At 56.5% G+C, this 25,663-nt stretch overlaps 2 protein-coding genes across 2 annotated transcripts; one reads left to right on the top strand and one right to left on the bottom strand.

Annotated features, from left to right (window-relative positions):
* Window positions 1-8,096: 8,096 nt before the first annotated feature.
* LOC119715120 (toll-like receptor 1) lies at window positions 8,097-9,845 on the top strand. The gene is given in 2 exon segments (XM_038172301.2): window positions 8,097-8,387; window positions 8,390-9,845. Coding segments are annotated over 2 exon segments (1,500 nt in total). The 5' UTR covers window positions 8,097-8,240; the 3' UTR covers window positions 9,743-9,845.
* Window positions 9,846-10,620: 775 nt separating this feature from the next.
* LOC113841140 (maestro heat-like repeat-containing protein family member 2B) lies at window positions 10,621-24,411 on the bottom strand. Its single transcript, XM_072033460.1, is given in 36 exon segments — window positions 10,621-11,009; window positions 11,320-11,422; window positions 11,656-11,778; window positions 12,269-12,421; window positions 12,565-12,747; window positions 12,968-13,111; window positions 13,305-13,416; window positions 13,613-13,750; window positions 14,208-14,395; window positions 14,674-14,836; window positions 15,009-15,163; window positions 15,394-15,546; window positions 15,641-15,753; window positions 16,115-16,238; window positions 16,438-16,542; window positions 16,891-16,983; window positions 17,068-17,206; window positions 17,400-17,479; window positions 17,788-17,910; window positions 18,149-18,304; window positions 18,410-18,532; window positions 18,672-19,175; window positions 19,384-19,436; window positions 19,823-20,005; window positions 20,128-20,290; window positions 20,486-20,593; window positions 20,735-20,854; window positions 21,112-21,185; window positions 21,272-21,385; window positions 21,479-21,548; window positions 21,842-21,934; window positions 22,289-22,465; window positions 22,708-22,859; window positions 23,206-23,304; window positions 23,511-23,676; window positions 24,271-24,411. Coding segments are annotated over 36 exon segments (4,977 nt in total). The 3' UTR covers window positions 10,621-10,920.
* Window positions 24,412-25,663: the final 1,252 nt, after the last annotated feature.

The raw sequence follows: 25,663 nt of genomic DNA, 5'->3' as shown, positions 1-25,663 counted from the left end.
TCCCTCTCAAAATACGGGAGCCTGGGGTACACGACTGAGTGCTGGTAATCTTAAGACTAAGATGGTCACGTACCAGAAAGGAAACTCACATTTTAGCACTAAACAACTATCTTTAGAGACAGGCTGGGAACCACAGAATCACAGAATTTCTAGGTTGGAAGAGACCTCAAGATCATCGAGTCCAACCTCTGACCTAACGCTAACAGTCCCCACTAAACCATATCCCTAAGCTCTACATCTAAACGTCTTTTAAAGACTTCCAGGGATGGTGACTCCACCGCTTCCCTGAGCAGCCTGTTCCAGAGTCTAACAACCCTTTCGGTAAAGAAGTTCTTCCTAACATCTGTGAGGAATGTTTTAACAATTCGTGTCCATAAAGAACAATTCTGTTTGAATCCTCTCTGCCTCTGGGCCCTGCACTGGCAATTTAATTCTTGAACCACAGATGCAGTGTGTCCCAGTCTCCCCCTCATTCTAGTCAATTTATCACGTCTTCAGAAAACACTCCTTAAATTTATGAACCTGTTTGCTTTTGTTATTCCGGACTTCTATTTCTAACAGTTACAGCCTTTTTTCCTGTCTTCTTCGAGATTAACTTAACACTGCTATAGATGTGTCTGTGAATGGCTGGGGAAGAATGTTTTAATTACTCGTGAAGCGTCAAATAAGAAAGCTGTTTGTGTGTGATGTCTGGGAGTTTCAGAACAGCTGATAACAACTAGCGACTGTTATGGGATACTATGCGGATCTTTGGTATCTGGCTAGGAGGCCAAGAGATTAAGAGGAAGGAAAAAGAAGCTGAAGGACGGTTGGGAGACAAGACCTGCAGAAAGTGTTCTATAAACTTGGAGTTGTGCCGAGTGAGTACAAAGGGGAGAGGAAGACTACGAGCCTTCAGCATGAAAGACCCCTAGAGACCCCCAGAGGAGACTGATGCGCATGCTCCAGTAGGAGGGACTGGACCCCGGAAGCTAATTATAATAACCTATTTTTTTAAGAAGTAGTAATGAATACGTATTAGTCTAGGAGCATAAAAATCAGCTGCTTGATGTAACTGGTGTGCGTCCTGGTGGAGCGGAGACTCCTGGTGCACCCAGCGCTGTTTGCTTACCTCTATTCCTTTATATTCTTTTAATAAATCCTATTTTTTTATTTAATCCTAATTTGAATCCTGAGCCATTTGTAACACTGGTAAGCAGTCGCGTGTTATGGGGAATCATTTGTCCTTAGGAACAAAGACCGTCCTGGTAACCTTACAGCTTATTCTCCTTATTAACAATTGGACAGTTTATGAGCCTCAAATATGCGACCAAACTGAGGTTAAGGTGTGGGTCTCTGCAACTAAAAATGACAAGGTTGCAGTGGGATTTATCGGCACCTGGCGAGCAGTCTCTGAGGCCTTAAAGAGCCATGTGGAGCCACAATCACAAACGTGTGGCTTGCCAGACAGTGAGGGAGCTGCAGGCCCCTTTACTGATCCTTCTGCTACGCCATGGGCCCCTCTGCTGCTACAGCCATCGAAGGCTTTTGCTGTTTCGCCCCCTGCTAACCTGGACGTGCCTTTTGACCCAGGCCTATTGGCCTTCACAAGGAGATGGATATGCTTTTCTTTCATCTGGGAAGAACGGGATACATAAGGCCTGAAGACCGAGTTGCTTGACAACTTAAAGCCAGACATATTGTTCAAAAGGAATGGAAAATGGAGACTGTTAAGTCATGGAACTTAAAGGATTGTTTGTTACCTTTTCTGATCGTGCATATGTATAGGCGTACTCGATTTTTATTAAGTTATGGAACTTAGAGGATTGTTTGCTACCTTTCCTGATTGTACGTATGTAGAGGCATACTTGCGTTTAGTATGTAAAGCAATGTGCTGTATATTTAGAAGGTTTGATGTTTGTGTGTGAGTGTTGGTGGAGCGTAGACTCCCCGCACACCCAGCACTGTTTACTTGCCTTTTATGCTTTTTATAGCTCTTATACCTTTTAGAAATGTTTGTTTTATAAATACTACAAAATTCAGATTGAGTTGAGACCTCATTTATAACAATAACCAAGTGTTCAAATCTCACCCAAAGGCATTCCAAATGGGTGGGTGGTGGGGGGGAGAGAAAGTCTCAGCCCATCGGCTGGTCCCAGGAGTCAGGAGGTCCTAAGGATGTTGTATTCCCTCGGGGTGGTACCTCCCCTGATGGTGGTATCTTCCCTAACATCCCCTCTCTCTTAGGCCAATTTATATTATTTTCTCTCTTTTGGGTGGAGCTTGAGTGGCTCTAGCCAAGCATATCTTAGTTATGATTGGTGAAAAGTTTTCCCGTCTCTGTTTAAAGTAATAGGCTCCGAGAAATTCAGAGCGCATGCTCGGTGAGGGGTGGTTGCTAGTGAACAAAGCAGGAGAGATTAAAGCCTCCTTTTTCAAGTCAGTAAGATACTGGGCTACAAAGATGGCGAAGGGCCTAGAGGGGAAGTCGTATGAGGAGCGGCTGAGGTCACTGGGCCTGTTCAGCCTGGAAAAGAGGTGGCTGAGGGGAGGCCTCGTCGCAGTCTACAGCTTCCTCGAGAGGGGGAGTGGAGGGGCAGGGACCGATCTATTCTCTTCAGTCACCACTGATAGGACCCACGGCAATGGTGTCAGCCTGAGGCAGGGGAGGTTTAGGCTAGACATCAGGAAGAGGTTCTTCACGGAGAGGGTTGTCGCACACTGGAACAGGCTCCTCAGGGAAGTAGTCGCTGCACTAAGCCTGTCAGCGTTTAAGAAGCATTTGGACTGCGCACTTGGTCACGCAGTCTGAATTTTTGGGTACACCTGTGTGGTGCCAGGAGTTGGACTCGATGATCCTTATGGGGCCCTTCCAACTCGGGATAATCTATGATTCTATACCCGCCTTTGGTTTCAGTGAGAATTCAGGCCCTGAAAACAACCGAAGTTTCTTCTGGGTGGTGGGTTTTTTTTTCTGAATAGGGTAACGTCATTTCCCTTTTGAAGACTTACGAGGATGTCGTAACAAAAGTTACAAGGGTAGAAGACAGTACCTGAGGCATAGGCTACTTTGCAGCCGGCAGCAGACTACAGTTATGATATTATCATTGCAGACAAATTTAATCTATGTAATGTGAAGTGTTCCGGCGTGCTTACGCTCTGCTGTCCTGGTTTCAGTTAGAATTAATTTTCTTCCTAGTAGCTGGTAGAATGCTGTGTTTTGGCTTAGGATGAGAAGAGTGCTGATAACACCCCGATGCTTTAATTGTTGCAGAGCAGTGCTTATACTAAGCCAAGGACATCTCAGCCTTTTGCTCTGTCCTACCAACGGGCAGGCTGGGGGTGCAGTAAGAGCTGGGAGGGGACAGATCCAGGACAGGTGACCCAAACTAGCCAAAGGGGTATTCCATACCATCTGACGTCATGCTAAACAATATATAGGGGTGGCTAGCCAGGGGGAGGGGGCCGGACTGTTTGGGGTTAGGCTGGGCATCGGTCAGCGAGTGGTGAGCAATTCCATTGTGCATCACTTGTTTGTACATATTATTATTACTTTCCTATTATCACCATTGTATTATTATTATTATTGTTGTTATTATTATTTTTGTTATTATTATTTTCCTGTCTTATTAAACTGTCTTTATCTCAACTCATGGGCTTCACTTTCCATTTCTCTCCCCCGTCCCAGAGAGGGAGGGGGGAGGGTGAGCGAACAGCTGCATGGTGTTTAGCTGCCGGCCGGGTTAAACCACGACATCTGCCAAAGGCCAGAAAATGGGACCTTCATTTTAAGACTGCAAGGAAAAGGAAACAGAAATAACAACAACAGAGAAGGAAGTTTTCCTTCACCTAAAGTTTATTATTATTTTGAAACTCCTGCAGGTGTCCACAAGAAATTTTGCCCCTGCCCCCAAACTCCCCCAAATAAAAAAAGAAAAAACAAACAAAAAAAAAAACACGTTGTGGTATAGAGGTATAATTTCAGTTCACACCAGAAGACATTCTTCTCACTGAAGCGCAGTTAAGCCCCACAAAGTGCCAGATCTTGGGACCAGATCTGGGGAATTTGGAGTAGCACGATTCTCAGAGAACCCCTTTCCCCCCCATTGTTTCTATTTATAACTCAGTTACCCATGCCTTTAAGGAAAGCTTTGATTTTCCATCCTTTTCTCTCACGTCCTCTGCATGGTCACGTTGGTAAAACGTGAAGATGAGATGCCCTTGAGTTGGTGTAAGCACTGCTCTGAAACAATTAAAACATTGAGGTGTTATCAGCACTCTTCTCATCCTAAGTCAAAACATAGCATTCTACCAGCTACTAGAAAGGAAATTAACTCTGTCCTAACTGAAATCAGGACACCCAGGCTCCGTGCTGAGTCCCTGCAGCCGGGCAGCAGCACTCCTGAGCAGCAGCGGCTGCAAGTGGCAGCAGTCCTCTTTGCACTTACCTCTCCTAGCAGCAGGCTGCAGAAATCCTGCTGTTCCCAAATGACTTGTCAGAAACGTAGCCACTGCTAACATACAACCAAGCCCAAAGATCATCTCTTTATTAGACAGAAGCAATGGAACCAAAGGCTAGCATCACCCAACAAAGTTTCTCTTAGACGCTCAAGAGAAGACACTCAGGGATGGTGTTAACGAACATAATTTATTGTCTTTTTACTTGAACTAAAGCTTCTAGAGGGGTCCACTCCCCTGGCAGCGTGGGCAGTTGCTGTGCTGGTCGTAATGGTACCCTCTGCTGCAGGACTCGTGGCAGCAGCATCTTCAGATGGATCAGGCGAGAGTCTTCAATTCATAGGTTTGTTGGAATCCCAAAACCCAGCTGCAGCGTTGTCCTTATAAATTACACATCTATTTCTATTGAGGTAACTCTTCTATATCGGAGAAGTCATCTTGTAAAAAAACAACCTGAACTATCTGACTATTCCTATGCATCTAATCGTTCTAGGTATTCCTCAGGGGAAGCTTGAAGGGAACTATGAGGAGAAACATTAAGTCAGGCATTGGAGCAACTGAGGGAAGAAACAGCCAGGTTGTTCTCAACCAGGGTTGCAAACAAACCCATCTCTGCCTGCAGCTCCATCAGGAGGGTGCTTCTTTGAAGGGAATTTGCTGCTGCACGGTTCGCCCCTGCCGTCTCTTCCATGATGTTCTGCATCCTGAGCAGCTTCAGCAGCAGAGACTCCCCCAGCTGACCCACGAGCAGGCCCAGATCACGTTGGCTATTGAGGTCCTCTTCTTTCCACTCCTCTTCCACGCTCAACTCCTCCTCAACTTCATCATCTTCCTCTCCTACACCCTCATCCTCGCTGCTTGAGCTCCAATAGTCAGCATCAGCATTGCCCTCAGCTTTTCTCTGCCTGGGCAGCCAGTACATGCCAAACAGTATCAGAAGCACTTCAGAAAGTGCCCAGAACTGCCAGTGGTGGCACATGGCGAGGAGTACGAATAATGCGCTGTTCCCACTCTGCAGCTTGCTCCCCTCCTCGAGCTCCTGCAGCAGCTGCGACATCTCCTGCCTCATCATCACCTCTCGCTCTTGAATGAGGTCCCGGGTGACATTGTCACGCTGGTCCCCAAGCTGAAGCATGAGCTGTAGGAGGCTCAGCACTGACAGCATAAAGACAAGAAGAATAGCCATGGTCTGGAAGAGATGGGAGAGAAGGGGCTCAGCAGGGCTGGGTGCGAGGGAGCTGGGGGCTGGGGGAGAAGGGACAGGAGCCAGAGAGACGCGAGGGTAGGTAGGAGAGGGGGCAATGGAGCTTGGAGGAAGCAAGGGCAGGGTTTGGGAGCGCTGCATGTCCAGGGCTGCAGGCCCCCCCAGGCAGGTGTTTGTGCGCAGCTCTCAGGTGCCCAACAGGGCCGTGAGCCCTGGCCAGAGGTGGCGTGGGGACCGTCCTGCCAAGCTCTGCCCATGAGCAGCCCTGGGCTGGGCTTTGCCCCGCGCAGGGGTGCTGACAAGGCAGGGGCCCCCTGGCACCACAGGAGGCTCTCCCAGGCCCCAGCCCCTGTGGGGCAGCAGCGTCTCCTGGGGCCACGGGTGCCTGCCTCATCCCCAAAGCCTCTGGGCACTTGCCCTGGCTGGAGCACCTCTGTGCCCAGCCCAAGGCCCTCCCCAGAGGGGCTGCGCCCTCATCCCAGCCTTAGAAACTGCCCCGGGGGCTGCCGTTTGTGCCGTGCTTCCTGCAACATATGGTGCCTGAGCAGGAACTTGACCCGAACAGGCTGAGGCCCGCACAGGCCGAGACCTGGACTCTCTGAGACCCAGACTCACTGAGACCTGAACAGGCCAAGAGCCCGGAGCGGCACCGGGAGACCCGAGATCGAGTTGCTACGGGAGACCAGAGGCGTCAGTGGACAACGGCAGCCGACCCTCAGTGTGTGGCGAGTCGGCACAGAGCAGAGGGGCAGACAGACATCAGGACCCTGCAGCCTGTCTGACTAACCATGGAGGCAGCAGCAGCTATGCTGCTTCTCTCTGGCATTCTTGTTATGAGAGGTTTATCTTGCAATGCAAAAAGACTATTCGTCCCCAGATCGGTGTTATAACTATGTTTCTGGATAACATTCCGTGGGGTTGCTACATTCTACAGATTACTAATGACAACTTAGCTCTATTACTACCTTTATTGCCGGGCAGGAGTGCAGAGACGCAGATTACACTGCCAAATGACCACCAGCAGGCTCTTTCACAAACCTAAGGCTGCAGCTGGCACTGCCTGCAGCTGTATAGCAGACGTTACACTCTCTTTCCTCACTAGTAATCATGTGTCTCATCCATTTGTGGTGAACGGCCAGTGGCAAAAAGAGAAAGGGGAGAGTAAGGGGCGACAAAGACAGAAACGGTACCAGGAGGATGCCACTGACACTAACAGCATGGGTAATAGGAGTAGTATAAGTGACATAGGTGACGGTGCGGGGCAGCGGTGAGCGCTGCCATGCTGACAGGGCGCTCTGCCTGCTGCTCACCTGACTGTGCACTGCTGCCGACGGTGCTAGCGCAAAATGTGAAGACTGCTCAGATGGCAGTGACAAGAGTGCTTGTGTATAGAAGATGTGTGCTGAATCTGACTTTGTGTGCAACAGTGGTCAGTGTGTGCCAAACAGATGGCAGTGTGATGGGGATCCGGACTGTGAAAATGGGTCTGATGAGAGTGCTGATCTGTGTCAACCCAGTGTATCCCAGTGTCCTGGAAATGTGATGGTGAAAAAGACTGTGACAGTGGAGAAGATGAAGAGAATTGTGGCAATGTGACTTGTAGTGCAGCAGAGTTCACATGCAGTAGTGGGCAATGTATTTCCAAAAGCTTTGTCTGCAATGGTCAAGGTGACTGCTCCGACCATTCGGATGCTCCAATCTTTGGAGCAGTGTGGCCGCGATGTGACAGAGATCCTTATTGCAAGGATGGAAGTGATGAAATTAACTGCCCTTCTTGGACCAGTTCAGATGTGAAGATGGGAACTGTGTCCATAGGGATAGGCAGTGCAGTGGTGTGAGAGACTGTCTGGATGGCACTGATGAAGCAAACTGTAACAATGTTATTCAGTGCTCTGGACCTGGCAAATTCAAGTGTAGAAGTGGAGAATGCATAGATATCAATAAAGCGTCTATCCAACAGCCATCAAAGACCAACATTGTTAAGGTTGTTAAGGTTCCCCAGCCATTCACAGACACATCTATAGCAGTGTTAAGTTAATCTTGAAGAAGACAGGAAAAAAGGCTGTAACTGTTAGAAATAGAAGTCCGGAATAACAAAAGCAAACAGGTTCATAAATGTAAGGAATGTTTTCTGAAGACGTGATAAATTGACTAGAATGAGGGGGAGACTGGGACACACTGCATCTGTGGTTCAAGAATTAAATTGCCAGTGCAGGGCCCAGAGGCAGAGAGGATTCAAACAGAATTGTTCTTTATGGACACGAATTGTTGAAACATTCCTCACACACTGTTGCATAAACATCATCAGCGGTCCAAAATTGATTACAATTGGGTTGTAATAGAAAACACTACAGAAAGCCTGTCATTGTCACAAATCACTAATAGCAATGTAAAAAAAAAAACAATAATTTTGTTGTCTGATTTCAGAAAAGGCTCCAGGCTACAAAATCTGGCACTGACAAATGTGTCAGTGGACTGGACTATTTTTCTTGAACTTCTTCAGACTATATGGCAATCATCCATTGAATATTTCAATATCAACAGTTTTAAGCAATTGCCGGACATAGAAAAATATAACTTCAGGTATTCGGGTACTTCCATGAAAGCACTGGCACTGAAGAACATTTTAGTCACAGATCTGTCCTTTTCACAGAATGACCTGTACCGGATATTTGCAGACATGAACATTGAAGCCTTGACAGTAGCAGGATCAGAGATGATACAGATGCTATGTCCTTCATTTAACAGTCCCTCAGTCCCTTGAGGTACCTAAATTTTATAAACAATGATTTAACCGATCTGCTTTTTCAAAACTGTGATCCATTAATTCAACTGGAGATATTTATCTTACAGAAGAATAAATTTGAGAGCCTTTCCAAGGTGAGCTCCATGACCAGGTACATGAAATCACGGAGCTATCTGGACATGAGCAGCAAATTGCTGCGTAACGATGGAGCCGAGGAGCGCTGCCAACGGAGCAAGTCTCTGAAGGAGCTGGACCTGTCCTCAAAGCAGCTGACAGAGTCTGTGTTCGGGTGCTTGCCACTCAATGTCAACAAACTGGACCTACACAACAAGCAGATCAGCAGCGTCCCCCAGGGGATTGCTGAGCTGAAGTCCTTGAAAGAGCTGAAGCTGGCGTTGAACAGGCTGGCCGACCTGCCGGGGTGCAGTGGCTTCTGGGCCCTGGAGATCCTGAATATGGAGATGAACTCGATCCTCAGCCCTTCCGCCGACTTCTTGGAGAGTTGCCAGAGGGTGCGGGAGCTGGAAGCCGGGCACAATCCGTTCAAGTGCTCCTGTGAACTGCAGGCCTTCGTGCGTCTGGAGAGGCAGTCTGGGGGGAAGCTGTCCGGCTGGCCGGAGGCATACGTGTGCGAGTACCCCGAGGACCTGAAGGGAATGCAGCTGAAGGACTTGCACTTGACGGAGCTCGCTTGCAACACGACCCTGTTGCTTGTGACGGCTCTGCTGCTGCTGCTGACGCTGGTGCTGGTGGGGGTGGTGGCCTTTCTGTGCATCTACCTGGACGGGCCGTGGTACGTGCGCGTGCTGTGGCAGTGGACGCAGACGAAGCGCAGAACTTGGCACGAGTGCCCCGAGGAGCGGGAAACCGTCCTGCAGTTCCACGCCTTCATTTCCTACAGCGAGCGCGATTCCGTGTGGGTGAAGACCGAGCTGATCCCGAACCTGGAGAAGGGGGAGGGCAGTGTCCGGCTGTGCCAGCACGAGAGAAACTTTGTTCCTGGCATGGGCATTGTGGAGAATATCATGAACTGCATAGACAAGAGCTACAAGTCAATCTTTGTGTTGTCTCCCAACTTTGTGCAGAGCGAGTGGTGTCACTACGAGCTGTACTTTGCCCATCACACGTTGTTCAGGGAGAACTGCAACAGCTTGATCCTGATTTTGCTGGAGCCTGTCCCTCCGTATATTATCCCTGCGAGGTACCACAAGCTGAAGGCTCTCATGGCACAGAGAACATACCTGGAGCGGCCAAAGGAGAGGAGCAAGCGTGCCCTTTTCTGGGCTAACCTGAGGGCAGCTATTAATACTAACCTGCCAGTGGCTGAGGGGCAGAGGTGTGGAGAAAGAGATTAAGAACCTGTCTAATGCAGTTTCTTCTTCTTTTATTTCATTTTAGTTTTATTTTTTTAATGAAACAATAAATACTCGATGATTTCTATTTGTTGTCAATATATTTCACTTTGTGTTAGAGAATACTATTTCTACAGAATTGTCTATGCTGCCTTACTAGAGGAAAAATTTAGCCCAGTTTACTGGAAGTCACTTGAGATTGACACCAAGATATAACCTGAACGTGTTCTTTGAAACTGCACTTGACATATTGTAGTAACTATTTCTCAGTGGAATAAAATCTGGAGCATTTGGTATAGTCCTGTAGAAGAGGGACTGAATTGCTGGTGACTTCAGATAACTACATTAATCATAAGGCTTAGACATGCTGGTCATAGGACTCTGTTAAACTTAGGTTGCAAGAAAGAAAATTGCGTGAGACTGCCGCTTGGGGGGAGGAGGTGGAAGAGGGTGGATGGCATTTTGGGTTTCTTTCCTTTGTTTCTCGCTTCTCTAGCTTGTTAGGAGTAGGCAATGAATGTGACTGTCTCCCGACTCTGTTTGGCCTGTCACGATCATTGTTGAGCGATCTCCCCGTCCTTATCTCAACCCTCAAGCCCTTTGCATCCTCTTTTCTCCCTGTTCCTCTTGGAGGAGGGGGAGTGAGAGAGCGGTTGTGGTGGAGCTCAGCTGCCCACCCGAGTAAAACCATCCCAGAAGCACATGTTGAGAACTGCTTTGGAGAGCAGTTTTCCAAAGATGCCCAAGATGAGTTCCTGGAAGGTGCAAAGGGTGCAAAGGGCTCTTTAGTGAAACCTGGGGGAAAAAGGTAAGATCCAGGTTACAGTAGTATACGTTCTCTGCGCTCCTCACGAAATGGACACGTTGGGAACAGGAGTGGCAAGCAGTTTCTTTTTCAGGGAAGAAACCAATTTGGAGGGGTGACGTTTGCTTTCTCCCGTTTGCCAGCAGCCTCTCCTGATCGCGGTGACGTTTGCTGGATAACCCTGGGAGGCCTCACGGTTAGGTCCACCAGCTCCTTCAGAACCCATTTGTGCATCCTGCCAGGCTTTTCCCCACAGGCCCCAACGTGCCCCCCTGGCCCTACGAAAAAGACCCTTTGTCCGCAGAGGGGAGGCCACGTTGAGTTGGATTTCCCCAAGGACACAGCGAGCGCTGAGACCACGTACATGTACAGAGTTTTATTGTCCACAGGGTGCCATAGCCACAGAGGGCCTCGTCTGCCTTCTCCACACTTGGGCGTCCTCAGTGCTGCTCGGGCCCTGGAAAGCTGCAACAAGACAGCCAGAGCTGTGAGCAGCCAGCCCAGGCAGCTGTGCCCCCTGCCACCCTGGAGCTGCTCTCCAGATTCTCCAGATCACTCCTTGATGGTTGCTCAAGCTTTTGAAGGAACTCGGAGGCAGGTTGCAATGCAAAGCCCTGCGTCCCTGTCTACCCCATCTTCAGCCCATGGGACACAGCACGGTGTCTGCCCTGTTCTGCAAAGGCAGGGCCCGGAGGAAAGAGGAAAGAGAAAGCAGAGGCCCCTACAGCTCTCTGGTCAGGAAAGGGAGTGGTTAAGTTCCAGTGCGGGCTCTCACCAAGGATTTCGAAGGTCGATGGGTGCAGCCTCTGCCCGTTCTCTAGGCAGCCTCTCCTGGCTACGCTACGGAGCCTCTCCAACTTTGGGGGGGCGTATCTGGCCTAGGGCAAGACAGGAAGGCACAAGTTCACGGGGGTCCAAAAAGATGCCTTCTGTTGCCCCTCAGCCAGCTGGCTGGGTGGGCCACAGGGGGAAGGGGAGAGGCAGTGGGTGGCCAGGAGGGATGGCCATGGCCCAGTCCCGGCCAGCCCCACGTGCATCACCGCGCACTCCCCTGGGGAGCCCGGGCAGGGCCGCAGGGCCCTGACGTCTCGCTGGAGCACAGCTTACTTACCAGGTAAGTGCAGAGCGCATCCTGCAGCTCTTGTGCACCCAGCCTCTTGCAGAGAGAGATGATCTCCCGTGGCCGCCTCAGCCCCATAAATGGAACACAGAGACTGAAGGTGATCTTGCACATCTGAAGAGGAGAGTTGTGCCGTCATTCCTCCTCCAGCAGCGTGTGTGGGACCTGCCCAGGGAGCTCAGCCAGCCATGTGCTGCTGAGCTCCACCTGGCGGAGGGCTGCCCGAGGGGCACTCGCTGGCAGGGGAATGCACTGGCGGCAGCAGAGGGGACCTGCTCCATCCCTTAGGCCGGCACCCGACCCAGTCCTGATGCCTGGCGGCCGAATCCGTGGGCTTGCTCCCCACTGCCCGCTCCCAGGGGAGCGCCAGCTCTGGGAGACAAAGGCAGGCACGAAGGCGCGTGGCCAGCAAAAGGGCCCAGAGGCCTGAGATGCTTGCTGGTAAGACTGCCCTGGGCAGCACAGCGGAAGGCTCGCTGGCACACTTTTAGGGGGGATCTGCAGAGACGCCCGGCAGCCGCTGAGCAGGCAGCAGGGGCAGAACGCCTCGGCCCTGGCCACGCAGCTTTCTGGGGCTTTGGGAGCAAGCTGCAAGGGCACTTACGCTGGCAACTGCAAAGTCAGGATCCCGGAGGTGCAGGAAAAGGCTGAGCCATGTTTCTGCCACTTCTCTGGCAAAGAACAACCCCTTGGTCGAGGCTGAGGAGGCCAGGACTGAATAGAGGCGCAAGGCCGAGTAGCGAAGGTACTCTTCTTCCTGCAAGCAGAAAGCCGTTTGTCAGCTGGGTAACGAGGCCGAAGCAGGCACTCAGCCAGCAGAGGCCATCCAGGCGGCGCGTGCAGGCCCCTGCCCACCCCACGCTTCTCAGAGCAGCAGCAGCAAGAGCTGGCTTCACTCACAGACTCGAAGAACATCTTGGTGGACCTGGCGATGTCTTCAAAGGCCGATCCCAAGTTCACCACCTGCAGCACCCTCACGAGCTCAGCTAGCGCCAGCATGCTTTCTGCAACCACCTCAGGACAGGCAGTGTCTGCCAGGCTCTGTTGCAGCACCCGGACAACTCGTCTCCTGCGCTTCCGCACCTGCAAAGCCAAAGACGTGCACAGACTTTTTGACTCTGACATTTGGCACCCAACTTGCCCTCGGCAGCCCTGCTGGCATGAGGGAAAGGAGCGCGGCCTTAGGAAGGAGCCCTGCTTTTGCCTTTGCCGCTCTGTCCAGGCCCTTGAAGCAGCTCTCCCCCGGGGTCTTGCTAGGGAGGGGAATATCCCTGCAGTCAGGGCGCAGGGAAATCCGCCTCACCTCCACGGGCACGCTGCCGGCTGCGTTGCCCAGAGCTCTCGCTGCCAGCTGCCTTATGGTGCTGCTTCGGTGGTGTGCTTTCTCAGCCAAGACACGCAGAGTCTTCAGGATGTTCCTCTTCTCAAGAGGCGGCTCCTTCATCAGCTGCAACAGAGCAACACAGCCACGAGAGTCAGGACACAACCTCAGCCCAGGCACAGCACATGAGCAGGCTTCGCACAAAGGAGTCTCGATGGGGAGGCTTGCTTCTCATCTCTCCCCACAGCAAGAGGCAGCCCAAGCAGCAATCTCTTTCAGAAAAGCCCTGGGGAGCCCCCCTGCCCTCCTACTGCCTCACCTCAGCAAAGAAAGCCATGGCCGTCAGCTGCAGGTTTGCTGATGGGTAGTGCAGCCACTGGGAGAAGATCTCAATCAGCTCCCGGGAGATGAGCTGGGCACGGAGCAGGACACTGCACAAAGAGCACAAGGGGCAACGCCCGGTCAAGTGGGAAGGCTGCAGGCTGCCACCACGGACTTCCCCTCCTCCAGCACAGGCGCTGCTCTGCCCTGCACAGAGCTCCCCGAGCATGCAGGAACGGCCCCGGCAGCTGTTCCCCTGGGCGCAGCCACCGAGAGGAAGGCGAGATGCTGCCCTGGGGCTCTCACCTCATCAGGAGGCACATGCCCTCGGCATAAGTGCGGGGGCTCTCCAGCAGCGCCGACATTTTCTGCCTCCAGAACGGCGTCAGCCAGCTCTTCTCAGCGCATTTGCTCAGCACTGACATGAGAGTTTCGCAGAAAGGCCTGGGAAAGAGCAAGAGCCAGAGAAGTCTCAGATCAGAGCAGTGTTCCGCAGGGGAAGACTTAGCAGAGCAAGAACGCTCAGCAGCTTTACGAGCTGGTTTTTCACTCATCCCAAGCTCCAGCGAGGGAGGGAGAGGCAAAGAAGCGCAGAGGCAACGCTCTGTAGCCACCAAGTCTGTGGCAAAAGCTGGCCAGAAAAGCAACTGTGTGGCAAAGTGCCCTGTTGTGCAGTGGGGGGACTGATGTGAGCACTCGAACCTCCCCAGGGAGGCAGCACCGCCTGAGTGCAATGCTTGGTGCACCCTGACAGGCCGGGAATTACACCGGCAGAGCCTCCACGGCAGGAAAGCACAGCTGCCCGTGGCCAGAGCTGGGCCACAAAGCAGGACAGGAAACACACAAGCATGCTTGGCTAGGCCATTCAAGCCCCCCTTGCCCTGCCCCTCCTGCTCCTGACCTGCACACGTTGCCCTCTTGCCGCTGATCCTCAGCGTGCCCTCTCCAGGGGCTGAGGGGCGCAAACAGCATCTCTTCCCCCAGGGCCTTGCTGAGCTGCAGCAGGAGCCCAGGGAGGAGGGAGGGAAGCAAGCTCTGGACCCCCTCCTTGGACTGCACGGACACCATTTCGGAGATGGCACGGGTGACCTGCAGGGAAATGAGAGCACCCGACAAGCACCCGTTAAACAAGAGCTTTGCCACCAGCCCCGGCCCGCTGGCTGCCTGGGGCACTTCTACTGCCTGCACGCCCCGTCTCCGTCTCCAGGACAGCCTTGCAGCCTGGGAGCAGTGGCTGTCCCGGCCGTCCCGAACTGCTACCGCTGAGACACTGCAGCAGTGTCCTGGCAGTGTCCAGAGACGCTTGCAAAGGGCACCCAACGCTCGGACTGGGAGTGGGGGAGCAGGCACAAAGCCTCTGAACGTACAGTCAAGGACTCCGCAGAAGGCCGGTGGGCGTGCAGCCTGCCACTGGACGAGCTGGGCTGGGAGCTGTCGTCTCCCACTCTCCTCAGCTTCCTCGCTAAGCGCTTCAGCACACCGAGGCCAATGCTGTCTCTCCCCAGAGTCCTCCACAGCTCCAGCGTGTTTCTGCCAAGAGATGTGCAACCATGAGCCCGTATGCTCTGTTCCCAGTGGTACAAGCACACCTCCGACATTTGGCTGGAGGACAAGGAGCTGCTGCTTCCCTTGGATCGCCCGAGGGGAGGGGAGGCAAGCTACGGCTCTCTGAGCCCAGCAGGAAAGGGAGGAGCGCATGTACCTGTCCATAGGCACAAACTTCTCGAGGATGACGTTCATTGTGAGCCTCTCGTGATGGCGGGCCAGGATCAGCACCGCATGGTGCACGAAGTACACGAACGAGGGCTCCCGCATGGACTCTGTGCAGGTGTGCAGGGTGGAGAGGATTCCTCGCACCTGAAAGAAGCAGGGGAGAAAGAACGTCTTGGCACGGGAACATGGACGTTCAGCCCAGGAGCCATGCCTGCTCCCTTGCCACGCTTTCACGCTCGAAGGCGAAATTTCACCCCTAGCACCCTGCCCGAGCCCTGACTCTGCCCTGAGAGCTTCTTTAGCACACAACTGGCAAGATGTGTGGTGCGACAGCCAAAGTGAGAAAGTCCAAGGCATGGAAAAAGGTCTCTTACGTCTGGACTAATGTCCTTTCCCCATGTTTCCAGAAAGGTGAGCATCCAGTTGCCTGCAGCACGCACGCGGCTTCCTCTGGCACGCCGGAAGGGCTCCTGGATGGCATTCATGAAGTCTGCGGCCTGTTCTTTGGGGACGTTTTTGCAAACCATCTGGAAAGATGCAAGAACCAGGAGAGACCGAGATCCCGTCACGGCTCCGCTCCAGCTCTTCAGAACAGAAGGCAAGCTTGAGGGCACTCCTTACCTCTGCGATTTGGATGGAGGTCTGGAGCTGCTGAGAGGCGTCGCTGCGAGCACTCAGCCCCTCACACAAGCTCGCAGGGTCGTCTGTCTGCAACAGCCTGTTCGTGGCCTTGGCTGGAACGAGCACGGGGAGAAAAGGGGAGTCCCACTTAGGGCAACTGAACTTCCCTTCCCAGTCTTTGCTGAAGGCCAGGGGAGTCAGTCTTGAACTCGCTGCAGCGGGATGGCCCTTGCCAGGTTCTGAGTGCCCCCGGCTGCAGGAAACGCTGCTGGCAGGTGGCACTGGGTGGCCCTCTGCCAGGATCCCTCCCCAGCTGGCTGGGGAGGTGGAGGACGAACAGGCTGGGGACAGGACAGCAGCCGAGCACCGTGCCTCTCCTTTCCCTCCTGGCGGCAGGGCCCAGCCCCCACGGGGGATCCCGCTAGGGCCAGGCGGGGCAGAGGGCCGGCAGGCGCCTGCTGTACTCACACTCACCTTGGATGTGGAGAAAGGAGCTGAGGCAGGCAGCGGCCAGCTGGCGGGAGCTGCTCGTGGGCTCACAGGTCAGAGGCCCCAGCAATCCCGCCAAGGCGCCAAACGGCAGGTAGGCACCTCTGGTCTGCAGGAGCGAGAGGAAGGACAAGGGCTGGAGGTGGCCCCAGCACTCCCTTGCGTCTCCCAGCCGCGCCCTGCTCAGGCCAGGACTGGGCAGAGGGGGGCTGGGTGCTGGGGGACCCGACAGCCCGTGCACAGCTGGGCAGAGCTGCCCTGCCAGGCCCCCTTGCAGCTGGGGGCACACGCTGGGCATCCTTCCTCACCTGAAAAGCCACTCCATCTCTGCAGTCCTCCAGCAGCTGGGCGCAGACCTGCAGGGCCCTCTTGCACACCCACGGATTGCCCGAGGAGAGCCAGAAGCACAGGACCTGGGGCAGAGCAGCTCTGGCTGCCAAAGGGCATCTTTCCCTTCCCGCCATCCCTCTCCATTTCCCTCCCTCCCTGGCACTTGCCCTGAGGGCCTGCCCTGCGGCACTGCCCCACTCTCTTCAGACGCACCTGCTCCCACCCAGGAGCTTTTCCCTGCAGCCAGCTCCCTGCTGCAGCCAGCCAGGGGCTGCCTCTTGGCTTTCCCCCCTGCGGGGCCCACTTCTTGGCCTCCCCGAGCTCACAGTCACCTGGCATGGCAGCAGGAGGTTCCTGCTCCTCTGCTAATTCCCCAGGGGCCCCACTGCTGACAGCAGGGACGCTTGCCCCAGCACCCCATGGATACTCACCTCGGCGATGTCTACAAAGTCCACAGGGCTTGGCTTTGTCTTCAGCAGGACTGCCATGAGCCGGCCCAGAGCCTTCGTGGCCATGTGCAGGGACTGAAAGCGGAGGAGAGGGACGGAGATGCAGGATCACGGCTGCTGCCAGCACACAGCTTGTGCTGGGAAGGGACAGCACGTTACCTGGAGCTGCAGCACTGCCTGCTCTGCGTTCCTGATCTTCCCAAGCTGCTCAGCCGCTGAGGGAAGTGGCAGGATGGCCCGGCAGCAGTCAGACAGCAGGCTGCAAATTTCCTTGCTGCTGAACGAGATCTCCAGCTTGCTGGCAAGGGGAAACAAACAGAGAGGAGCTCCTAGCGCTCTCCAGAGAGGGTCACATGGCATCTGGGCTTGTCCTCATTGACAGCCCCAAATCCAAGCAGCCTAGGCTGTGGCAGGGAGTGCTGCTCTTTGGGAGCTCCCCGACAGGAGGAACGTCATCCCGCCTCACAGCCCCCACAGCTCCTCGCTCTTACCTCCACTGCTCCAGGGCCAGAATCACCTTCAGGTGCAGGGACGCTGCCGGGAAGTCCCAGAGAGTCGTCTTCATCAAGTTCTACAAGAGAAAGTTGCCAAGTGGGCATTGGGCACAGGAGAGCTCTCGCACCCTGCCCGGGGACGGGCACTCCTGCCAGACACTGGCTGCAGCGCTCCCGCAGCTCCCACAGGGGCACTGCAGGATGGAGCAGCTCCCCAGCGGCTGCCCAGCCATGGCCACTGCCTGCCAGCACCCAAGGGCCCCCCCACCAGCTGGGGACATGGCTCGAGGAGCTCAGGAGCTCCCACGGGGCTGAGGGAGACCTTCCTGCCCCCTGGCATGGCCCCAAAGTCCCCTGCAAGACAGCCCCGGCTCTGGGCACTCACCTGCAGGATCAGCAGCAGCTTGTGCTTCAGGACAGGATGGAAGCTGCCCAAGTTCCCCACAGCTTGGATGGCACAGCCGACCTCAAGGATGCTCTGCGCCACAGCAAGATTGGTCTGCAAGTTCTGGGGCCCAAGAGAGAAGAAGAAAACCCTTGGAACTGGAGGAAGGGCCATGGGCTGCGAGAGGAACATGTGCACGCGGGGGAAATCTAGGGGAAGGGCTTGCATCTTCCTGCTGGGACAAACCATTCCTCGGGGGACCTTTGGAAAGAGACGGCCCGGCTCAGGATGCCCTAGCACGGAGGGCTTGGAGCTGGGATTGCACCCAGCAGCCCTGCCCCTGCACGCCCCAAGCTCTCACCTGGCTGCTGGAGATGGAGAGCAGCAGGATGTTGCCCGAGATGTCTGCCTTCACGTGGGCGAGCAGTTGTTCCTTGGAGGCACGCAGTGCCATGCTGCTGTGGGCGAGCATGACAGCACTGCAAGTGGCCTCAGCTCTCCTGCTGGCCTGGGGCGTCTGCGTTGCAAGAGATGCTGTGAGACATCCGCCCCATGGCCCCCCACAGCCCACGATGAAGAGCAGGTGGAAGACAGCCAGGGAGGGAAACCCCAAACACCTCACCTTCCTGCGTCTGGAAACCCTCAAGCCCCGGCCACTGCACGAGGTGGCAGCAAATGTTGTCAGTGTCTCCAAGACCAGGCCGAAGTGGCTGTCGGCGGCTTGGCAGACGAGAGAAATGATTCCCTGCAACAAGAGACCGAGGGACATTCGGCACGGGCCCAGCCGGTCAGTCATGGCCAGCCACAGTGGTGGGCAGCGATGAGGAGCCTGGAGCAAGGCCGGGAGAAGCCCCTTCCCCCATGGACAGAGCAGGGAAGCTCACCTGGGCCTCAAATGGCTCCTCAGGTTGTGCTCTCGCCAGATGCTGCAGCAGGTTCTCTTGGACGTGTGGCAGTTCCTGACAAGCTGCCAGCATCGTCCCAAGAGCCTTGTACAGGAAAGCCTGCAAGGGAACAAGCCGAGCCCAAGATGCAGCAACAGCCTGGCGTGCTGCAATGGGGCCAGCGCACGGGGAGCAGCCGAGCCCAGACGCAGGGATGGGCTTTCGCCAGCCCCGCTCAGCACGAGAGGAGGGAAAGGCCGCGGGGGGCAAGGGCCGGGGAAGCAGCGCAGACAGCCCTCGTGGGCAGAGCACCGCCTGCAGCCCCAGCCCCAGCCCCACACGTGGGCGGGGGCCCCATGGCTGCGCTGCCAGGGGAGAGCCGGGCAGGGAACCGATCTTCTCCCCAGAGCTGCTGGGAGAGCTGTCCAGCCGCTGGCTCAGCGCACAGCTCAGGCGCTTGATCCAGGCGTCATCCCCGATGGTTTCCAGGGATGCCCTCAGGAACTGCAGGAGAGAACAGGAGAGGAAGCGAATGCTTCTTGGCCTTTGACAAGCAGGAAGAGGCAGTGCCAAGGCACACGGCCACGCCAGAGTGGCCTTCCACGAGAGCTGTGGCCCGTGGGAGGAGAGAGAGAGATGCAGGAGGAGGAGTGGGGTGCCTGGGAAACACCCCTGCCACCTCTATATGCTACGCCTCCCAGGGCTGCAGTACCTGAAGCAGACGGCGCTCCCACTCGTCAGCGTCTGGGATGTTCCCCTTTCCTCCTAGAAAGAAGACAAAAACCTTGCTTGGGACCAAGCCACAGAAGAAGAGCTGCTGCAAAGCTGGCCTGGCCCAGGGAAGCTGGTGGCTGCACCCGCTCCAGAGGCAGCTGTCCGTCCCTCCCCACAAGCACCGCCCCAGCAGGGCCATGGAGGTGCCACCAGGACCAGAACGCTGTCCAAGGGGACGGGAAGGGCCCCATCCATGCGCCGCGACGAATGGATGGCTGTGGGACCGCTCCCCCCAGCTTCAGTGCTGGCTCCCCGGCAGGGAAACGAAACGGCAGCAGAACAAGCTCTGGGCACCAGGCGGGGATTCCCCTTAGCCATGCTGGGAAGCTGACTTGCCATGCCCTCCCTCCCTCTCCCCCTCCCCAGCAGCACTTTACCTTGGAGGTACTGCAGCAGCAGGGGAATCTCGGTGTTCCATGTGGCCCCCACAGCGCCGTGGATCCTGCTGTGGAGGCTCTGCATCAGCAGCAAGGCAGCAGCTTGGAGTTCACTGCCCACAAAAGGAGACCCCGCCACCACCAGCAGGCGAGCCAGCAAGTTGTGCGGAGTCAGCGTCGTCTCTGCGGGGAGAAAGAAATGCTGGGTGAGATGCCGAGCCACACCGTGCCCTGCCATGCTGCCGTCCCTGCAGGACGCAGACCCCGAGGTCAGCAGAGCTCCTTGGGGGAGTTGCTACTCCTACCTTGCAACAGGGCGTTGAGGACATCGGGATCCAGTTCGTGATGCTCATGCCCTGCTGTCAGCTCATTGCTCTCAGCCAGGGCGCACAGACAGCGCTAGAGGGGGATCAGCATGCCCGTGTACTTGGCTGGCATCACATAGATCAGCAGCCTCGGCCACAGGAGCTGTAGGCAATGAGACAATTCAGCCCGTCAGCATTTCTGCCTCAGCTCAGAGATGGGGAGGATGGTGTGCATCTCCCTGAGCACTTCCGAGCATGCTGGGGGGGAGCTTTCAGGTGTGCAAAGGGGGCTAGCAACAAATGGCCTGAAGAGAGGAGAGGAGCAGCAGCAGCAGCAGCAGGACAGAGGAGGACTTACTTTGGCCATCCCTCTCACAGAGATGTCCAGGGACCCCAGGACGTCCATGCACAGCCCTTGGAGAGCTCCTTCTTCCTGGGCTTCCTGGGCAGACAGGAGTCCCGCAGCCTGCAAGACAACATTGGGAACCCCCCGCCCCGCTTGCTCTCAGTTCCTGCCCCAGAAGGCTCAGGCGTGGCCCCAGCAGGCTCCCATGCCAGCCTCCTGGCAGCACATCTCCCCAGGGAAGATGTTGCATGCTGGCCTTACCCTTCTGCTCGAGCTCTGGCTGAACTCGCTGAAGATGTAGCCCACAACGTCCCACGCTGAGCAGCTCTGGGCATTGGCACTTAGCAGTTCCCTGATGAAGTGCACAACTGCCCTCCTCACCTGCCAGGGGTCAAGTGTGCTTAGCACAGGGCCACGGGGACCTGCCCATGCTGGCAGCGGCATCACCTCTGGCCATCAGCCCTCCCTCCGGTAAACACGAAGGAGCGGGGAAATGGCTGGCTAGGTCCGAGCCCTTCTAGTCCAGCCTTGCCAGGCTCTGCCTCTGCCCTGAGGGAAAAGGTTTCTCTCCCACCCCGACCCCGACCCCGACCCTGACCCCGACCCCTACAGCACAGTCCCTTCCCAAAGCAGCTCACCCGGATGCTGGGGTCCCTGCACACACGCTTGACAGCCTCCACCACCTGGGGCAGCTTCTCTGCCATCGCGGGCTCTGCAAGAGATTCGGTGAGGTATGCGTGGAGGCACAGCCCAGAGGGCGGAAGAGAGCCCTCCAAGCCCTGACCCCGCAGTACTGACCGTCACAGCGTGCCAGAGCACCGAGCAGACCCAGGGCTGCCACACGCACGGCCTCCCTCTCGTGGCCCAGCTTGGACTCCAGGAACGGGATCGTCTCCTCTGGGCAGATGCGAGCTGTGGGGAGGAAATCCCATCCTGCATTAGCAAGCAGCTTTGGGAGAGAGCTGCCGGGACACCACGGGGCATCGCCACAGCTCCTCTCCTTACCTTGCAGCAGGATGCACTGGCTCAGCTCTGCCTTCTGCTCCTGGCTGTGCTCTGTGGTGTCGGCAGTGAGCTGTGGGAACAAGGTGGGAACATGGTGGAGCAAGTCCCAGCAGCATTGAGAGGGCCCGAAAAGAAACGGCGCTGCCAGCTCTCATCTCCCTGGGATCTGGTGGCAAGAGGACCCCCAGCCAAAACCCAGCCCACCCCACAGCGTCCCCAGGGACACACGCACAGGTCTGGAGCACCCAGCAGCAACCCAGGAGCCAAGGCTGAGCAGCATTCAAAGACTCGGGGCTCTGGAGTCCTCCCGAGACTCAGCCAAGAGGGAATTGCTGTGGCTGTGTGGCTGCAGGCTCCCCTTACCTCGCTGTACACGACACTGCTGATGGCAAGACACTTGCCCTTGGGGATGGGGATCTGAGCTTGCTTCAGGGCCTCCAGGAAAGAAAGGAGGCTCTGCAAGAGAACAGGAGAGGAAGAAAGGGCCGAAGCCATGTCAAGCCACTTGCGAATGGAGCAACTGTGCACAGCAACACAGCTCCCCGTGCAAACAGCCCCCAGGGAGGTGGGGGCAAAGCCTCCCATCTCCCAGAGGTGGGCCCCACTGCCTCTTGGCTCCCTCCTGGCCCCATCACGCTTGTTCTTCCCTTGCCTGAAGAGCCGAGGGAGCCTCGCATCTCCACGGACCTCCCTGTTGCACGTTTCTCTAAGGGGAGCTCCCTGGCTCCTCCCTGCATGCCACAGATCCCTGAGCCCTCGTGCCACTTGCACAGACCCCACGGCCGTGCCAGGCCCTGCGCCACACCTCACCTTGGTCACCCTGGAGGCGTCTTGGACAGTCCGGTACTGGTGCAGGAGCCAGAGGAGCTGCTCCCAGACATGCTCCCGGTGCTCCTCCTTGTGCAGGAGGACACGCATCAAGGGAGTCATGGCCCCGATGACAGCTTGCTTGTCCTGGAGAGGAAGAGGGGAGGCCCAGGTCAAAGGCTGAAGGTCTGCCCTGCCCACAGAGGGGCAGGGCAGAGAGGTTTTCCCCACCCCTCACCCCCCGCCCTGCCTGCCCAAATGCCCTGGGCTTCAGCTGCTTCCCCGCAGGGAGCCCCCAGCCCCAGGCACGGAGCCAGGCTGGGGCCTTCTGCAGCCAGCCCGCTGGGCACAGACAGAGGCACAGGCACAGGGGACATCCCTGCTGCCGTCCCCCTTCCTGCTGGGATAGCAGCACTTCTCACCTCTTCCTCCTGGCAGTCCAGCAAGGTGCTTTCCACAGAGCACAACACCTGGGAAAGGCTTTCGTAGAGCTGCTCCTTCTCCGGAGCAGGCAAGGAGCATCCTTTCCAGGTGCAGATGTAAACGTTGACCACTTTGGCCCACTGCTCCAGAGCTGCACCAAGAGAAGAGAAAAAGGAGCCTGGAGCAGGGAAGGGAGCGGCACCCCCCGCCAGCCTGCTGGAAGCCCAGTTTTTGCCCATCAGGGCACATGAACCTGGTAGGAAAGCCCAGGAAGGGGACCCAGGAGTTCCCGGGCACCTTCACCTCCAGCCCACAGAAACCTTCAGCCACCCTTTCCAGGCGCCCCCAGCGCTTTGGGATGGCCCAGGGCTGGCAGCAGCGTGGGCTCAGGCCCGCCATGCCCGCTCTGAGACCAGAGCGAGGTGCCAGGGGCTGCCCTGCCCCTGCCCTGCCCCTGCCCCTGCCCCTGCCCCTGCCCCTCCCCGGGGTCCACTCACCACCGCAGGCAGCACGCAGGATCCGGCCGTTCCCTAACTGGCCCAGCACGGTGCGCAGCCCCAACAGCACCACGGGCATGAAGGGGATGCACTGCAGGGCTGCGAAGACAACGGAGAGTGGCCACGGTCAGAGCCCCCAGCCGGCACTGGCAGCGAGGGAGGAGGCGCTGCAGCCACGGTGCCCCCCAGCTCAGCACGGCTTGCGTGGAGAAGGGAAGGATCCCTTTCTATCCCAGCTCTCCCAGCCTGGCCCAAAGCGGGAGGGGAGGGAGGGAGGGAGGGAGGATGGCGGTGCTGGACCGTACCGTTGGTGCTGAGGAGTTTGCCCACAGTGATGAGCACGAACTCCTTGGAGATCTGCCCTGGGGCATTCAGCTGGGCCAGGAGCTCGGCTAGCACGAAGCTGAAGTGGGAGCGGGCCAGAGCCACCAGGACGTCACTGGCAGCCACCTTGCTGTCTTCCGTCACGCCCTGAAAAAGAGGCTCAGGTGAATTGCCCCCCGGGAGACAGGCTGCGTGAGGCACTTGGACGGGCTGAACAGCTGCAGGTGCTGGAGCACTGGCACAGAGACACTGTGGGGGCTCCTCCTTGGAGATCTTCAGAAGCCGCCTGGACGCGGTCTTGGGCAGCCTGCTCTGGGTGGCCCTGCTGGAGCAGGGCTTGGAGCAGGTGGACCCAGAGGGCCCTGCCAGCCTCAGCCATCCTGCAGGGGATCTGCGAGGCAGCCAGCCCCGGCTACGGGGCTTCAGCTCGAATGGGCTTTGTGTGCTGGAGGCACTGGGGAGATGGCCCCTACTCCCCCACAACACCCCTTGGGGACAGCTGTGCCTGGGGCTGGGCGGCTGCCACCTCTGCTCCCCTGGGGAAGGAAGGCGAGCAGCTCCCCAGCTGTTGCTCCCCGCCTAGCCCGGCGGGCTTCTCCCCAGCCGCTTGATCGAGGTCAGGGCCACTGGGGAGCCTCTGTGGGGCCCCAAGGCCAGCAAAACCTGTCTGTGTGCTCCGCATTGCCCTCAAATAAATGCCTGGCAGGCTGCTCCCCTCACCTTCCAAGAGCACCGTCTCACCTGGCCAGCTGTCAGGTCCCAGGACACCTCTGCTAGCAGCCGGTTGACGACACCGCACTGCAGGCAGCTGTCATCTCCCCACAAGACGGTCTCCAGCTCGCAGTAAGTCTGCGCTCTGTCGCCCTGGGGACAGAGCACCATAGGGATCAGTTGCACTTGCTTTGCTCCTCTTGCCAGCACGCCGCCAGCTGCCTGCCCTCGCTCTGCAGAGCCTAGGGATGTGCTGCTGGGGCTGGGAAGCTGCAATAGGGACACAAAGCCCCTGGCCTCTGGGCTTGGGCAGCCAGGGGACCTTGGGATGGGGCCCGGGCAAATGACTGCTCCTTGAGAAGCTCCAGGCTGGACACTGCCCTGTGCCGGGGCTTCTGGACGAGAAAACAAGGAGGGCAGAGGTGCCGCCAGGCACAGGCTCCCCCTGCTCCCCCCGCTGCATCATGGTGGGGAGCCCCCAGCTCACCTCCTCGTCTTGCAGGCGCTCTAGCAAAGTCGCAACAGTGCCAGAGGTCGGGGCCGCTTCAGGGACAGGCCCTGGCACCCTGCCTCTGCCCTGGCGACGGCTCCGTCTGGGCCAGCAGCCCACACCTGGAAGGAAGGAAAGAACGGAGCAGGTGGCATCGGTGCTGCTGGCTGCAGGGGGCTGGAGCTGGGAGGGACGAGGATCTTGGCCAGCTGGGAGAGAAATCTCCGCAGGAGACGCAGCCCCGAGCAGCCTGCTCTGCTGGGAAGGGTCCTGCTTCAGCCCCCAACCTCCCTTCCGCTGCCCCTCACCGCTAAGGGCTCTCAGCCTCTCCATCGCAGCAGGATGTCCCCAGATAGACACAACGCTCTCTCTGGGTCCTCCTCCTACCGGCCCCACAAGCAACTGGGCCACAGCTGGCACGCACGGCAGAGGGATGTAGGAGGAATACACTTGACCTCAGCACCAGGGCCTGTTAGCACACAGAGGGCCGTCCCTAGCTCATGGCTGAAGTAGACTCGAGGAGGAAACTTAGGCACTGAAATCCATCCTGGCAAACCTACCGTATCTTGGTCTGGTTGTCACCTTTCACCACTTCTCCCCTGGGCTCATAGAATCACAGAACGTCCTGAGCTGGAAGGGACCCACGAGGATCGCTGAGGCCAACTCCTGAGTCTCCAAAGTGTTATAAATGAGGTCTCAACTCAATTGAATTTTGTAATGTTTATAAAACAAATATTTCTAAAAGGTATAAAAGGCAAGTAAACAGCGCTGGGTGTGCGGGGAGTCTACGCTCCACCAACATGCACACACAAACATCAATTTTCTAAATATACAGCACATTGCTTTACATACTAAACCCGAGTATGCCTATACATACGCACAACCAGGAAAGGTAACAAAGAATCCTTGAAGTCCCATGACTTAACAGTCTCC

Source organism: Anas platyrhynchos, chromosome 2, assembly GCF_047663525.1.
Source record: "Anas platyrhynchos isolate ZD024472 breed Pekin duck chromosome 2, IASCAAS_PekinDuck_T2T, whole genome shotgun sequence".
In the NCBI taxonomy this organism is placed as follows: domain Eukaryota; kingdom Metazoa; phylum Chordata; class Aves; order Anseriformes; family Anatidae; genus Anas; species Anas platyrhynchos.
The sequence above is the reverse complement of the archived record's forward strand: the minus strand, read 5'-3'. Positions and strand labels throughout refer to the sequence as shown.